The sequence below is a fragment of the Lolium perenne genome, chromosome 5, assembly GCF_019359855.2.
Source record: "Lolium perenne isolate Kyuss_39 chromosome 5, Kyuss_2.0, whole genome shotgun sequence".
Lineage (NCBI taxonomy): Eukaryota > Viridiplantae > Streptophyta > Magnoliopsida > Poales > Poaceae > Lolium > Lolium perenne.
In genome coordinates, this window is record NC_067248.2 from 117,498,705 (window position 1) to 117,513,145 (window position 14,441).

The window sequence follows — 14,441 nt, forward strand, 5'->3', positions numbered from 1 at the left end:
ACATCCTCAACTGAAGGCGCAGATGGAGGCGTGCACATGGGCTCACTTGATCCCATGAACTTCCCGGTGGCGAGGCCGAAGGAAAAGATGGCATGCATCTCATCGTAGTTTGCAATGGCGAGTTCAGGAACTCCGTGTCCCTTGGGTGATCCTACCATATGAAGGGACAATGATGTTAGTTGTGCACGTTTGTGATGAATTTTTTTAGTGAGGTGGACAGAGCGTGCTCACCGCGACGTGCCTGTGGTAGTGCTCAGCCTCAAGGATGATGCATTTGCTCCACACCACTGAACTCCGCTTAGATCGTAGAGCCTGCTAATGATGAGGCACCTCTTCCGCTACTTCCTCAAGTGGTTCTACACCTGAGTGGAGCTAACGTATACACCACAATGTTCAAATAGAACCTTCGCCACAACAGTCAGATGAACTCCCTTGAATCCTTTGTCAGTTCTCACTCCGGTCTTGATCGACGCACACATCTTCTCCAAGACAAAGTTGGACATGAAGGGGAGCCATTTCATGGTCCCGTTCCCCTTTTGTGAGGCCTTCAAGGCCTTCTTCGCGTTAGTGCGGTTCTTGGCATTGCTCCTCTTACGGACGGCTATCCTCGCCACCACCTATGCCGCTACCTGAGCCACGAGACCAGCCACAAGACCATTACCGTCCGGCGGAGGGGTGACCGACACCTTGGCCTCATAATTGAGCTATGAATCAGCTACTTGTGACGGAATATGGGAGTCCCCAACGCAGACAATGGCCTGGCTAAAGTCATCACAGAAAGAGTGCTACACAGATCGTAGTACAGAGAACGTGAATCTACTTGAGAGCAAAGATATGGCTAATATGGACAATACAAACCATAGTGACATCATGCTAAATCAGACGAGCAATACATGGCAAATGTGGACATCACAAACCCTAGCAAGATCATGATAACTCAGCCCATTTGGGACAAACAAGGAATGACAAATGTGGCCAACACAACCCTAGCAAGATCATGATAAATCACCCTATTTAGGACTAACCCTACCAACAAGTTCAAACCCTAGGCAGATCTAACAACTCCTAACCAAGATCTAACCATAACCGAGCAACCGGGGTGAGGGATTCCGTACAGTCATCGCCGGAGGTGAAGAAGTGTTGCACGGGGAAGAAGATGAAGCCGAGATGCAGGTTGCCGTCGCCGACCGGAGATCTGTGCGCCGCTTACCTGCTTGGTGACGGGATGTGGATCTCGAAATTTTTTTTGGGGGGGGGGGGGGGGGGAGAGAGAGTGTGGAGGAGGGGGTAGAAATAGAGGAGGGGGCACGTCGGGAGGTGACGGAATCCTTCCTGCCCCCTTTTCGCTTTTCGCCGGTGCGCGCCGCAGCTCGCGCCATCTCCCTCCTCGTCCCCGCTCGTGCAGCCAAAGATTCTCTTTTACATCATCTCGGCGTCAGATATGGATGGCTCGCTGAAAACAACCGATTCAGATGTTCCTACCGGGTTAGGCCCAATGATGCTTTAAGAACCGTGTTGTGCAACAACGCGGGGAGCCAATCAATCCAACAGACTGTCTTTTGCGCCACCATACCAGCCAACCAAACGCGCCCTAGAAATGTCGTCCTCGCTTTGCTCGTCGCGTTCTCTAATCGATGGCGACACATCCCGAACACACCAACTGTGAGCCACGGTAGGGCAGCAAGGGTGTCCAGAGACTCAGTATGCACAGCCGGATTCATCACTACTCTGTATGGATCATCACATGTTATTTCTGGAAAGACATGGAGTACGAGCCTGTGTTTGGATCTTTAACAGCTTTGAAATTGTCAACATTCATCCCAAAGCGCCCCAGCACAGAGTTCCCCACTGACATAGCGCGACACCTCACACCGTTGCCAGCATGTGTAACGTTGTGTGTGTGTGTGGGACGAGGGCGCTGAAGAGGTCGAGGAGAAGCCGCGCGGTGGGTGAGAGGCTCACAGGCATAGCAAGCTGGCAGGAGAGCATCTGAGTTACTGAGTGGCACAAAGCCCCATACTGAAGGCAGCTGACCCTACCAGTTGGTTCATTACTTCAGTAATTTCTAAGTGCGTTTCTTCAGGAGTTTGCTTGCCGAAGGAGGTGAAGATGGGCAAAACCAGCGCACAGGGGGGTTGTATTACAGATCTGAACAGCTTTCGAAAATGCAATTTTAAATGAGAATTCTGCTTGGCAATACAATCAAATGCAAATGTTCATATAACCCTGCTTTTCCAACCTCCTTAATGTTGATTCCATCTCGAGTCAAAGTGGCGCATCATTGCGCCGATAAAAAATGACATAACCAGGCAATACAACTACATTGCTATACTTTTCTGCAACTCAGAATCAAAATTGGGATACAGATTGTTGCAGACTCCATCTTCCGATTAGAGTCCAAGGAGAACCACTGATATCGTCACGACTTTATACATTGCTATAAATAACATCTGATCCACTTGGTGGGCGCTCCTTCTATCTCTTGCTGGTGGAGGAAACTGGGTTAGGTGCTCTCGTGCCCATCAGCAACCTCAGCAAGATCCTTCGCCCAAAAGGTTACTGAAGCTTGGGTGCTTTGAGGAGATATACACTCCTCACCAAACCTTTACCCACGTCTCCAACCTCCTTGAGTATAGAAGCTGGATCTGGCATGGCTTCCTCGGCCTCATCTCTGCCACGCTTCTGTGATAAACAAATACCAAGTCAACTTCAGTACCTCTGATATGCAGCAAACGGAAAAGCTCCACATGATAAAAAATACTATTGGCAACCAGATACAGATTGCCCAGCATAGCCCAATGCAGTATTTGAGCAACTCGGATATTCATTTTTGGGAAGATCAAACGGAGGAAACGGACTTTTACAGCACAAGCTGCCAGTTAGAAAATACCTTCGAGTTCTCCCATGTAAGACCAATTGCATCTCCTCCAACCGAATCATGCCACAGTTTGAAGGTCACAGGGAATGCGCACTGTGCACAAATAGCGTCACTATTCTGAATGTATATCTTTATGAAATCAAAACTCAAGAACTTCAACTTTACCTTCAAGTCTCGCAAGAAGCATGTGGTAGGGTCGAAATTTAACAAGAGTTTATCTCTTGAGCTTCTCACAACACTTTGACTGAGTGGCATATAAGGGTGGAAATCATTACTTGGATTGCCCTTGATTACCATCTTACCTGTAAGGTTGTTCCAGAAGTTATTTGCATTAGAATACAGAAAATGAGTTGCATATTATCTTGGCTTCAGGTTAGCAACAAATACTAACACGTGAACTAACCATTAGGAGTCTCAGCAGGAAAAAGAACATGTTGAGGACGACAAAGCTTCTCTTGATGTAGTAGTATAACAGCATCATAATTGCTTAAAGGTGTTTGGAAGAGGCACTATAGTAAATGAAGCAAATGAGAAAATCAAAACCAAATGAGACAGTGAACCACCAAAAAGTGACAGCAAATGAGAAAATCAAAACCAAATGAGACAGTGAACCAACAAAAAGTGATAGAAAAACCTTACCTCCCATGTATATTGGCCTGATTGACCATGAACGATGAGATTTGTTAACAGCTCAGCGCTGCTTTTGGCGTATGAAGCCATCCGTTTGAGAACCTGTGATAATAATATAAACAGGTGGTGAACAAATAAAACAGACTTATTTGGTTCCACAACTAAAACTCTATAACCAACTAGTAATTAGCTTAGATGCTTCTCCGGCAAAGCCTTATAGGGCATTTCAACGGATTATGACATTCATTGCCACTACTTTTCGGGCAATTGTTGGTTATGTCATATGCATGCTTATCATGGAGAAATGCCATACAAGATGCGGTTACAAGAATTGTGATATAGATGATTCTCATGATACCACGAAACACCAGTACAACACTGAGAAATGTCATTGATGTACAAGAAACAAAATATAGTGCATTAGCTTGTCACTTTACTTCCCTAGCTTTATCATTGATGTCCACTAGAATTCAATGATGGAAATTGGTTTTTCATCTGTACAAAAAAGATAAATACCTACCGACTTGCTTGGTGAATGTTTTGTCCAAGCTTCAGATGATTTATCATACGATGTAGCCAGAAACATTGCAGGCTCTATATCATGAGGATTTTGCTCATAAGATCTTCTGCTCAGCATAAACTTTTCCTGTAGTTATATCCAGCAATATGTTAGCAGCTTGACAGCTAATTCAGAGGTCAAAACAGAAAAGAGAGAATCAGAGAACTAACATTGATTTCTTTCTCATCCTTCAGGTTGAAGTCATTATTTATGTCCACGACCATGGGTGAAAAGGTCCAGTCAAAACTGGACAGCAATCGCAGGAACCTGTCATTTTTTAATAACTAGTAAGAGGACAAATACAGCTTTCATGGGCTTGTGAGACCAGTAAAAAACCCAACTGATTAGTGAAATAGGTGTGAGGGGGGTGACTCCCAAGGTAACTAATAAACTTAATGGGCTGATAAGGCTGGTAAACATAGTTACAAGAACCTATCGTAATAAAGGTTCTCTTATCCTGGAAGTTATAACTTGATAACTATAAGCCTTCACCAGCAATATGCCATTCGTCCAACACAGATCATTATGTCTGATGCTGGACCACATTTATATCAAGAAAAAATAACATATTCTTTAACAGTCTTCATCAAAACATTGGTATCACTCCTTGATATACTCTAAATATTGTGTCTTAATTGTATAACAAAGAAATTTATTGAAATGGATATTTTAGGACATAAAATCTTGGGTTTATCATTATATTAACAGAAATGTTCACTTCCGTATATAGAAGCCAAATTTCTGCTAATTTTTTCTCAGCAAGGAAGAATGGAAGACATTGTCAGTATAACCAGCATGACTGCTTGGAGCTGTCTGTTCTCATGACAAAAGTATGAAATGGATAAAGAATCGACTAGTAATATTAACAGTAAATAGGAGACTGGATGAAAATGAAATGTCTCAGAGTTGTACCTAAGAAACCCAGCAACCCGTGAAGATGGGGCGTGAAATGGAAATGGCTTCAAAAATAGGTATGCAACCACCAATTCAATTGCCTCCTCTGAGATAAATGAAGAGAATAGATGTGCAGAAATCCATCTTTTTGCTAGCCTTTGAAACAGAAAGAGCATTGTAAGTATAATCTAGATTTTTAGGTATGCTGTGTTAGCTAACACCCTTCAAAACCTCAATGATTACCTGACTACCGGCCCATACACTTGGTAACGACCGTGCAGACCATTGATCATGCTTGAGTGCTGGCTCCGCAGAAAGAGCTCCTTATCTTCTGATGGATCACTTTGTGTGTTAGCGTCTGCAGCTGAGAGATGAAGAAAAAAAATTATGGAACTGCAAGATCTTTCTACATAAGCCAGTTAGAAAAATAAAAATAGAAAAATGCATATATAATGAGAAGCTAACCTTGCTTTTGTACCACCAGACCTCTTTCATGAAATATTTTAAGCAAAAACGAATAGCCAGATGTAAGAACATTGACCTCATCTTCACTGGCTGTTACAAACATCCCTCGATCCGCCAGGCTGAAATAACACCAGATCAAGTCAATGAAGGAATTGAACATAAGCAAAGAATAGTTCATAAACAAGTAAAAAAGAAGTGTAGTTCAGAAATGATGTCACATACCTTTCACCAATTCTTAGAAGAAATGCAGATTTTGTCTTCTCCATGGCTAAGGGATCCAAGGGCCAGTTACCAGACCCCTCGAGCTGTCATTGGAATTGTGAAAGGAAAGAGATTTGTGAAAAACAAATTCTTAAACGAAGCATGGCTAACATACATATACAGAGCAGGATCTGAAAAGGTACTGAGCAGGGAAGAAATAATACTTGTTGCAGGTTCAATGAACCTAGACACATTTTAGCCTACACTTTGACTAAATCTGCAACTAGTATTTAGGACCAGAGGGAGTAGTAATTTCCCATTGTGATATATAACACAACTAGCACGCGGCATACCTGAATCATGACTTCCAAAGATCGAATACAAGTTGGTGCAAACTTCGGTAGCTTCTGAGAACTCTTTTCATATGCCAATGGATGAGGTTCAGGAGGATACACAGATGTGTGCCTAAAAGCTGGCATAAGCAGAAGTTAAGTAGTGAAACAGCGAGAATAATGAGCAGGATATGTAAAGAATAATATATATTTTGTCGAACCTGAGTCTAGAGGTTGCACAGTGGTTATTTTAAGAGGAATATCATCCAGCAGACGCAACTGCTTAGTTAGATTATCAAAGGCTCCAAGCAAAGCTCCAGAAGACGACACTGGATCTGCATAATTCCAATCAAAACTTATTAAAATCCAAAACCAAGGACATGTAAAGCACGGGATATAAAGCTTACAACTTTACCTTTCCCGCCAACCAAAAGGCAAAAGTCAAGCTGATCAACAACATGAGTCAAATCTTCCTTCCGCAACAGCAAATGCTTGGTAAGCACATAATCAGAGATTCTTTTGATGATTGTGTGCTTCTCCCAAGTCTCAGTTTCCCACACTGCAGTTTAAAAGCAGTATCACATTTATTCAAGTGTATGCTCTTCACAGGCAATGACAAAAAAAAAGCAACATTTACCTGTGCTTTCAGCAATAGCCCCATCTTTAAATCTCCTAAGTTCAGCTTTCTTTCCCCAAAATTTTCTAAATTTAATAGCCTTGGGATTTATGAGCACAATGATATATGTGTTAGACCACATTTATTACAGTTAATCATTGCTATGTTATCTGTAGAAGGGAAATCACCTCATCACGATTCTCAGGATTTGGACCAATATCAACAAAACGATAACTCTTCTCCAACAAGCTAAGCATTACGCCGACAACCAGTGGGCTGGTACCAAACTCTGAGAAACCCTATAAAGCTATGTTTGTCACTAGATTGAAATGCAAACGTGAGTGTTCAGTTATAGTACACAAATGCCACGTACATCCATTATATTCCATTCAGAAGGTGTGCTTCTCCACAGGACGCGGATCATCTTTATTCTATCTGTAAGTCCTTGTTGCAGCAAGGACTGGACATCTTTTTCAAGTACTCGCCAAGATTCATCATCCAAGCAAAAGCTTAACGCAGTAACTTTAGAGTTCCCCTTCAAGTTAACCCTGACAGAGAAAGCAAGAAATATCATCTGAGAACTTGATAAGCTTTTTGTCTTCAGTCTTAAATTACGCTTGGATTGCAAACAGAAATTACAATTTGCGAGTTGATGGTAAAAACAAGCTTTCTTAGACTAATGGTACTAAGTTAGTTCAATATGAACGTAAAACTGAACACGTGCAGTGGAAAATGACATCTAAGTTGAGGCTAGCAAGTAAAGAACTGGAACCGCTCGTCATCTTCCAACTTGTGAGACTTTGGAATATATACAAAATTCATCAGTTAAATGACTTCTAAAATCAATCTATCAGTCAACCGCACGATTACTCATAGATTGTCACAGACTCCCAAGCACAGCATGTACTGCGTTGCTAGGTAAGATAGTGACTACAAAAAAGGGCATAACGCAAAATCGCAACATGCACAGGAGTGGCATATCATGCTTGCTTAACTGAACATACCTCAGGCATGAATCAAACTTAGCAGCAAAGTCAACCTTGGTCATAAAAAGCTCTTCAAATCCACCATCTCTGCATTTATCAAGGCAATTAAGTGTGCAAGCTGCCTCATCTTGAAGCTGAATACAAAATTATTTGGGTTAAGGTGGAGACTATAATAGTTAAAGCCAAGGAAAATGCAAAGTTTGATTACAATTGTTAGGTGTAATATTCTGAACGTAAGGAGCAAGGATAGCTAAACTTCTACCGTGGATGGTTGTTTCATATCATAGTTGCAAAGATTGTGTATGTGCGTACATGTAGATGAGAAGTGAATAACAGAAATACAGTTAAGTGGGAAAGGAATTGGTGTTCCAAAATTACTTTCACAGTCCAACGTACCTCTAAAAATGCCGACTTTGTCATTCGAAATGCCACATTGACATGGCCAGATACATCACATATGGCAACATCAAATGTTCTCACAAGATGAGCAATGTACTGAAAAAATCATGGATAAGAAGATCATAAGAATGAGAAGGAATATTGAAAAGATTTGATATTACATCACTGCAAGCAAGTCATGGACAATGATCTATATTTACAAGCGGAGGGATTACCATCCTATTAGGTATCCCCATTGCCGAATTAGAGACAGAGGTGCACCCGACACCCATGGTGTAGTTAGTAAAACAAGCTGAGTATATTACCTAAGTATGCTATGCGATATCAAATATTTCACACCATGTTCACACTAAGGTAAATAACTTATTTGGAGAAACTATGATTTTCTAAGGAAGATATTATTCCTGTTATTCTATGGGAAACTAGCCTACACAGTACACACTGATGTAATCATTTTGGGATTCAGCTAATATAATGTGCAGCAGGTTGACAGACCTCTTTGGTGATCGTACGCTTCTTTATTGGCTGAAGCACCAACCCCCTCGACCAAATTTTGGAAGTTGCTACAAGTAAACAAAATGATATAGTGAACAATGGTAAATGTATACGGAATATCAACTTTCTGTTGCTTGGAATGTACCAAAAAAATTGATTGCAACACGGAAAATTTGTCTTCTGGACATGGATCTAGTAATTATGCTTCCTCCAGAGTCCATTGTAAGAAACACAAGGATGGCAGATATTAAGTAACCATTGAGGCAATCATGTGCATATATTGAAGTTCTTTGACGTGCCCAAACCTGCATTTCAAGATATTAGATTGCCATCCAGGAAAAAACCAATAAGTAGACCTCTGCTGCACTGTAAATATAGAAGTATTTCTTTCAGATAGTTGTTGACGGTGTCACTCAGTTCATTTCAAGAAACAAGATTCAACAACTATGAACTGAAACAACAGAAACCTGCTCTGGACATGTGCACATTTAATGCTTATTTTTCATAAGAACTACAACTGAAGATGAACCTCATACTTTTAGTAAAACCAATGCCTCTTGCAAGGCTTTCCAATTAGCAAAGGTGCAGCTGATAGATTCTGCATTTTCCTCCAGAAACATATCCTCCAGTATGCTGTTATTGTACTTAGGTGTCGGTTGGTTTATGCCATCTGCAATGCAAATCTGATCAGTCAACCTTAATAAGATATTCCTACACTAAAAAACCAAAGGTATGGGTTTGACCGTTTGAGTGAATCTAGAGTAAGCATGTTACCTTTTGTATATGCACGGACATTGTTCCTTGTTGACAAATTCAGCTTTGAAACATCGAATAAAGAGCTCGCGGACGGGATTATCCTGACATAGAACCCAGGAAGTTCTGCGATTTCTGTCGCTGTGCCGATGGAAGTGTTGCAGAATGAGAAGAGAAGGCAAGGACTAACAGTCAAGTGCATGTCTACTAACTTGGAATGCACACTAAAGTGAAAAAAGGAAGTACGGTTACAGTAACTTTTTACCTGGATATACATGGAGGACAGGCTTCCGTGCCTCGTCTTGGAAGGTAGACCATGAAACCTTGCGGATCAAATGAGACGAATTCAAGCTCTTTTCGATGACGCAGAGGTAAAGACACCTCTTTGCATGGTACCGGTGATTCAGGAAATCCTTTTCATGAAAGCATTCCTATATAAACAGCAGAAATAAATCAGTATTGCATGAGAACAGGCATGTTAATCTAAAACAACTATAGAAGCTTAAGCGCTTTGAATATTACTGATTTGGACGAGTACCAACGAGATTCCAATTCGTGCAACACCCAAAAAGGATATCAAGAAGTGGAGTAATGTTTGTCATGGATGGCATCTTGTTCCATTAGATCGACAAAAGGAACTGACTCCATGTAGACTAGCCGCTTTTGTATTTGTATTTTTGTCAACCAACAAGAGGTTTTGCTGACAGGATTGATTGAACAACATAGCCAGGGACGGAGCTACAGCCCGTGCTACCCAGGCTGTAGCACCAGCCCAGTAGCGGCACATAAAGGACAAGCTATTCTGATATTAGCATGTCAGACCATAATCACAAGTATTGAGCCCATGAGCACCAAAAGAACAATTGTAGCACCGTGTCACCTATTGCTGGGAATTTCTACTTCCTGGCCTGTTTTGCTTGAGCATCTCAGATGCTAAACATGCCAGGCCATACAGGACACAGCGTTCCAGCTACATCCTCCGGCCTCCCTCATTATGCTATGTTCCATTACTTCTGAGTTTGTATGTAACATGCGGATATTTAGATGTAATTAGATGTTGTTTCATGATTCTATAATTCTATAGAATTGTATGTTCAAGAGGTCCCTTTACAAAAAGTTTAGTAACATTGGTTCACATGGGGAGCAAAGCATGTGGTGGGCAATGGCAGGAGAAGTAGATTTTGGTTAGATATATGGGTGGGTTCTACTTCTTTGAGAACCTGCTTTCCAAATCTTTTTGAGATGGCTTGTGCCCCTGATTCTTCAGTTGCTGAGAATTATGACCTTGGGAGTCATTCCTGAGATATCAAGTTCAGGAGGTGATTGATTGGGAGTGTTTCATGTATACAATTGATGGAGTTTTCTTTTGTGAGAAGAGCATACATTGAACTTATTACGGATGATATGGATGATATCATATGATATAGTTGCTGATTTAGCAGTTGAGAAGATCTTTGTGGTTCTTGGAAAAGGGAGTACTAGAAATGAACTACTTTCACTATGTTTTATTATACCAAGTTGAAGTCAAGTAAAATTTGTTGCGTCCATAAGTTAGCACCAGGACCGAACTTGCTCTATTTCTAGCTCCGCCAATGAACATAGCATAGCTGAGCTGAAATCCTCTTACTACAGTTCCCTGAACTAATAAATTGACTAAAGCAAAGTGCAACACATACCTTAGGCAAGCGGACGAGAAGGTCGGCGGCGACGTCGGGCCTGGCAACCGCCCCAGCCGCGTGGCTCCCTGCGAGCCGCACCACCTCCGGCGGCCGGAAGGAAAATGTCAGCTTCTCCGCCGCGAGGCCCAGGTCCCTGACGAAGCCCGAGGCGGCCTCCGGCGCCACCTGCTGCGGCGGCACGCTCTTGATGAGCTGAGCGACGGCGTCCACGGCCTCCCCGGCGGCGCGGAGGGAGGCGGCGCTCGGGCGCGCTTCATTGAGGAGCGTGGAGAGCTTGAGGTCGACGGAGTACTCGGCGGAGACCATTGCTGGCTGCTTCGGTGGTGGGCAGGGTCGCCGGCGGCCGGGAGGCGAGGGCGCTTGGGGGTTTAGGGTTTAGTTCGTCAGCATCTTTTTTGCTCAGTAGTAAAGCCCTCGTATCGTATGTAACAAGGCTGGCCCTATAATTATGCACAGGCCGGCCCAAGTTGAAGCACAACATATATATCTTCCTATGGTTTACTTGTTGTCCACAGCTTGTGTGCAGAGAATAGGAGGCCTATTAAGTGTTGTCTCAAAAAAACCTGAAGGGTGGGCAGTATTTGATGCTGCCCAAGACATGTTATAAAATTTTATATTTTACGGATACAATATATAATTTCAGTACTTAAGTTTTGTTCATACAGTTCATAGAAATTGTTCACGTGTAATGAAAATATTTATGCACTTCTAAATTAATATTCATATACAATAATGTTCACATTTATAGTAGTACGTGTGTTAACACAAAGACAATGGCTGAAATACAAAAAAAAAGTATGGCTGAGAAAAAGGAAAAATATTCATATATTTTCAAAAGGCAGGTGATGACCCACAAGTATAGGGGGTATATCGTAGTATTTTCGATAAGTAAGAATGTCGATCCAACGAGGAGCAGAAGGTGTTGACAAACAGTTTTGATGAAGGATTCACTGTAAATGCTCACAAACAAATATTCAGGGGGTTTTGATATAACAGATGAATAAAGTACGAGTAAGTAAAGTGCGAGAGTAACAATTGCAGCGAGTGGCCCAATCCTTTTTAGCACAAAGGACAAACCGGTTTGTTTACTTATAATGACCAAACGTTCTCGAGGACACACGGGATTTTAGTCTAGTGCTTTCGCTACATACGGCTAAATAATCTTCATTGTTATGATAAGTGTTGTGTGGGTGAACCTATGCTAATGTACCGCCCTTTCTAGGACTAATACATACTTGTGATTATACCCCTTGCAAGCATCCGCAACTACAAGAAAGTAATTAAGAATAAATCTAACCACAGCCTTAAACTCTGAGATCCTGCTATCCCTCCTGCATCGATATACCAACGGGGGTTTAGGTTTCTGTCACTCCGGCAACCCCGCAATTGGCAAACGAGTACAAGATGCATTCCTCTAGGCCCATAAAGGTGAAGTGTCATGTAGTCGACGTTCACATGACACCACTAGAAGAATAACACCACAACTTAAATATCATACCATTGAATATTACTCAACCATAGTTCACTACTAACAGTTAGACTTCACCCATGTCCTCAAGAACTAAACGAACTACTCACGAGACATCATATGGAACATGATCAGAGGTGATATGATGATGAATAACAATCTGAACATAAACCTTGGTTCAATGGTTTCACTCAATAGCATCAACAACAAGTAGAAATCGATACCGGGAGAGTTTCCCCTATCAAACAATCAAGATCAAACCCAAATTGCTACGGCGGTAGAGACGGCGGTGATGATGGTGGAGATGATGATGATGGTGATGGAGATGATGTCCAGCTCGATGACGGTGACGATGGCGTCGATTTCCCCCTCCGGGAGGGAATTTCCCCGGCGGATCTCAGCCCGCCGGAGAGCTCTTTTCTCTCTGGTGTTCTCCGCCCCGCGCAGGCGGTCAGAACTCTTCGTGAGGTACCCTCGTGGCTTAGGTCTTCGGGACGAAGGCTTTCGCGAAGAACAGGAGGCGAAAGAGGCTGTGGGGCCCCCACACCCCAAGGTGGCGCGGCCGAGCCATGGGCCGCGCCGGCCTGTGGTCTGGCCCCACCTTGGGTCTTCTCAGCTCCCCCTTCTGGCTTCCTTCGTCATCTGGAAAAATAGGATTTTTGGTATAATTTCCTTCCACAGTTGATCTTCCGAAATATTGCATTCTGGCGGTGCTTTTTCCAGCAGAATCCTGGCTCCGGTGCTCGATCCTCCAATAATGATGAAACATGCAAAATAGATGAAATAACATAAGTATTGTGTCCAAATATGAAATATATCTATGAATAACAGCAAATTATGATACAAAATAGTGATGCAAATTGGACGTATCAACTCCCCCCAAGCTTAGACTTCGCTTGTCCCCAAGCGAAACTGAACTCAGTAAACAGGACCACATGTTTATGGAGTGAAGAGTCGATAGATAAAATACGGACAAGAAGCATCATATTCATTCACACAAGACATTCTAGTAAACAACTTCCTCATTCTAGTATAAAGTAATCACAAATAAAGGTGCATAAGAAATCATAATTGGTAATGGCAAACTTCGTTCTTGGTCAGAGAACAATTAACAGGTTATACTTATCTATCGAGCAATGCTCTCATGTTAAAGTTTATATGGCACATCTTGCATACTCAATCATAATAGTCTCCTCATGATCATTGATAACTTGCAAAGCTATATTCATTCAGATAAAACTTGTACTAAACAAGGAAGAATAAAAGACATGATGAAGCAGATCACAATATAATGGTTTGATCACAACTACTCAAATGCTTGCTTGAGATGGAGAGAAATAGGTTTACTGACTCAACATAAAGTAAAAGACAGGCCCTTCGCAGAGGGAAGCAGGGATTAAATCATGTGCTAGAGCTTTTCAGTTTTGAAATCATATAGAGATAATAAAAGTAACATTTTGAGAGGTGTTTGTTGTTGTCAACGACTGGTAGCGGGTACTCTAACCCCCTTGCCAGACAACCTTCAAAGAGCGGATCCCATTTTATTTTTATTTTGTGTGGCACTCCTTCCAACCTTTCTTTCACAAACCATGGCTAACCGAATCCTCGGGTGCCTGCCAACAATCTCATACCATGAAGGAGTGCCTTTTTATTTTGGTTTTATTATGATGATGATGACACTCCCCCCAACCTTTGCTTACACAAGCCATGGCTAACCGAATCCTTCGGGTGCCGTCCATCAATCACATACCATGGAGGAGTGTCTATTTAGTTTAATTAATTTGGGACTGGGAATCCCATTGCCAGCTCTTTTTGCAAAATTATTGGATAAGCGAATGAAGCCACTAGTCCATTGGTGAAAGTTGCCCAACAAGATTGAAAGATAAAACACCACATACTTCCTCATGAGCTATAAAACATTGACACAAATAAGAGATAGTAAATTTTGAATTGTTTAAAGGTAGCACATGAAGTATTTACTTGGGATGGCAGAAAATACCATTTAGTAGGTAGATATGGTGGACACAAATGGCATAGGTTTGGGTTAAGGTTTGGATGCACGAGAAGTATTCCCTCTCAGTATAGG

At 42.1% G+C, this 14,441-nt stretch overlaps 1 protein-coding gene across 1 annotated transcript; it reads right to left on the reverse strand.

Moving 5' to 3' along the window:
• Nucleotides 1-2,190: 2,190 nt before the first annotated feature.
• On the reverse strand, nt 2,191-11,299 carry LOC127299719 (uncharacterized). The gene is made up of 25 exons (XM_051329752.2): nt 10,885-11,299; nt 9,474-9,639; nt 9,230-9,349; nt 8,992-9,125; nt 8,601-8,760; nt 8,456-8,523; nt 7,958-8,056; nt 7,580-7,695; nt 6,949-7,123; nt 6,764-6,874; nt 6,597-6,675; nt 6,375-6,518; nt 6,181-6,294; nt 5,981-6,099; nt 5,649-5,731; nt 5,427-5,545; nt 5,205-5,325; nt 4,980-5,117; nt 4,238-4,334; nt 4,029-4,154; nt 3,518-3,610; nt 3,282-3,387; nt 3,044-3,180; nt 2,891-2,971; nt 2,191-2,682 (listed from the first exon to the last, which is right to left on the reverse strand). The coding sequence occupies exons 1-25, from the start codon at nt 11,191-11,193 to the stop codon at nt 2,557-2,559; spliced, it is 3,141 nt and encodes a 1,046-aa protein (XP_051185712.1). The 5' UTR covers nt 11,194-11,299; the 3' UTR covers nt 2,191-2,556.
• Between the last annotated feature and the right edge of the window lie 3,142 nt (nt 11,300-14,441).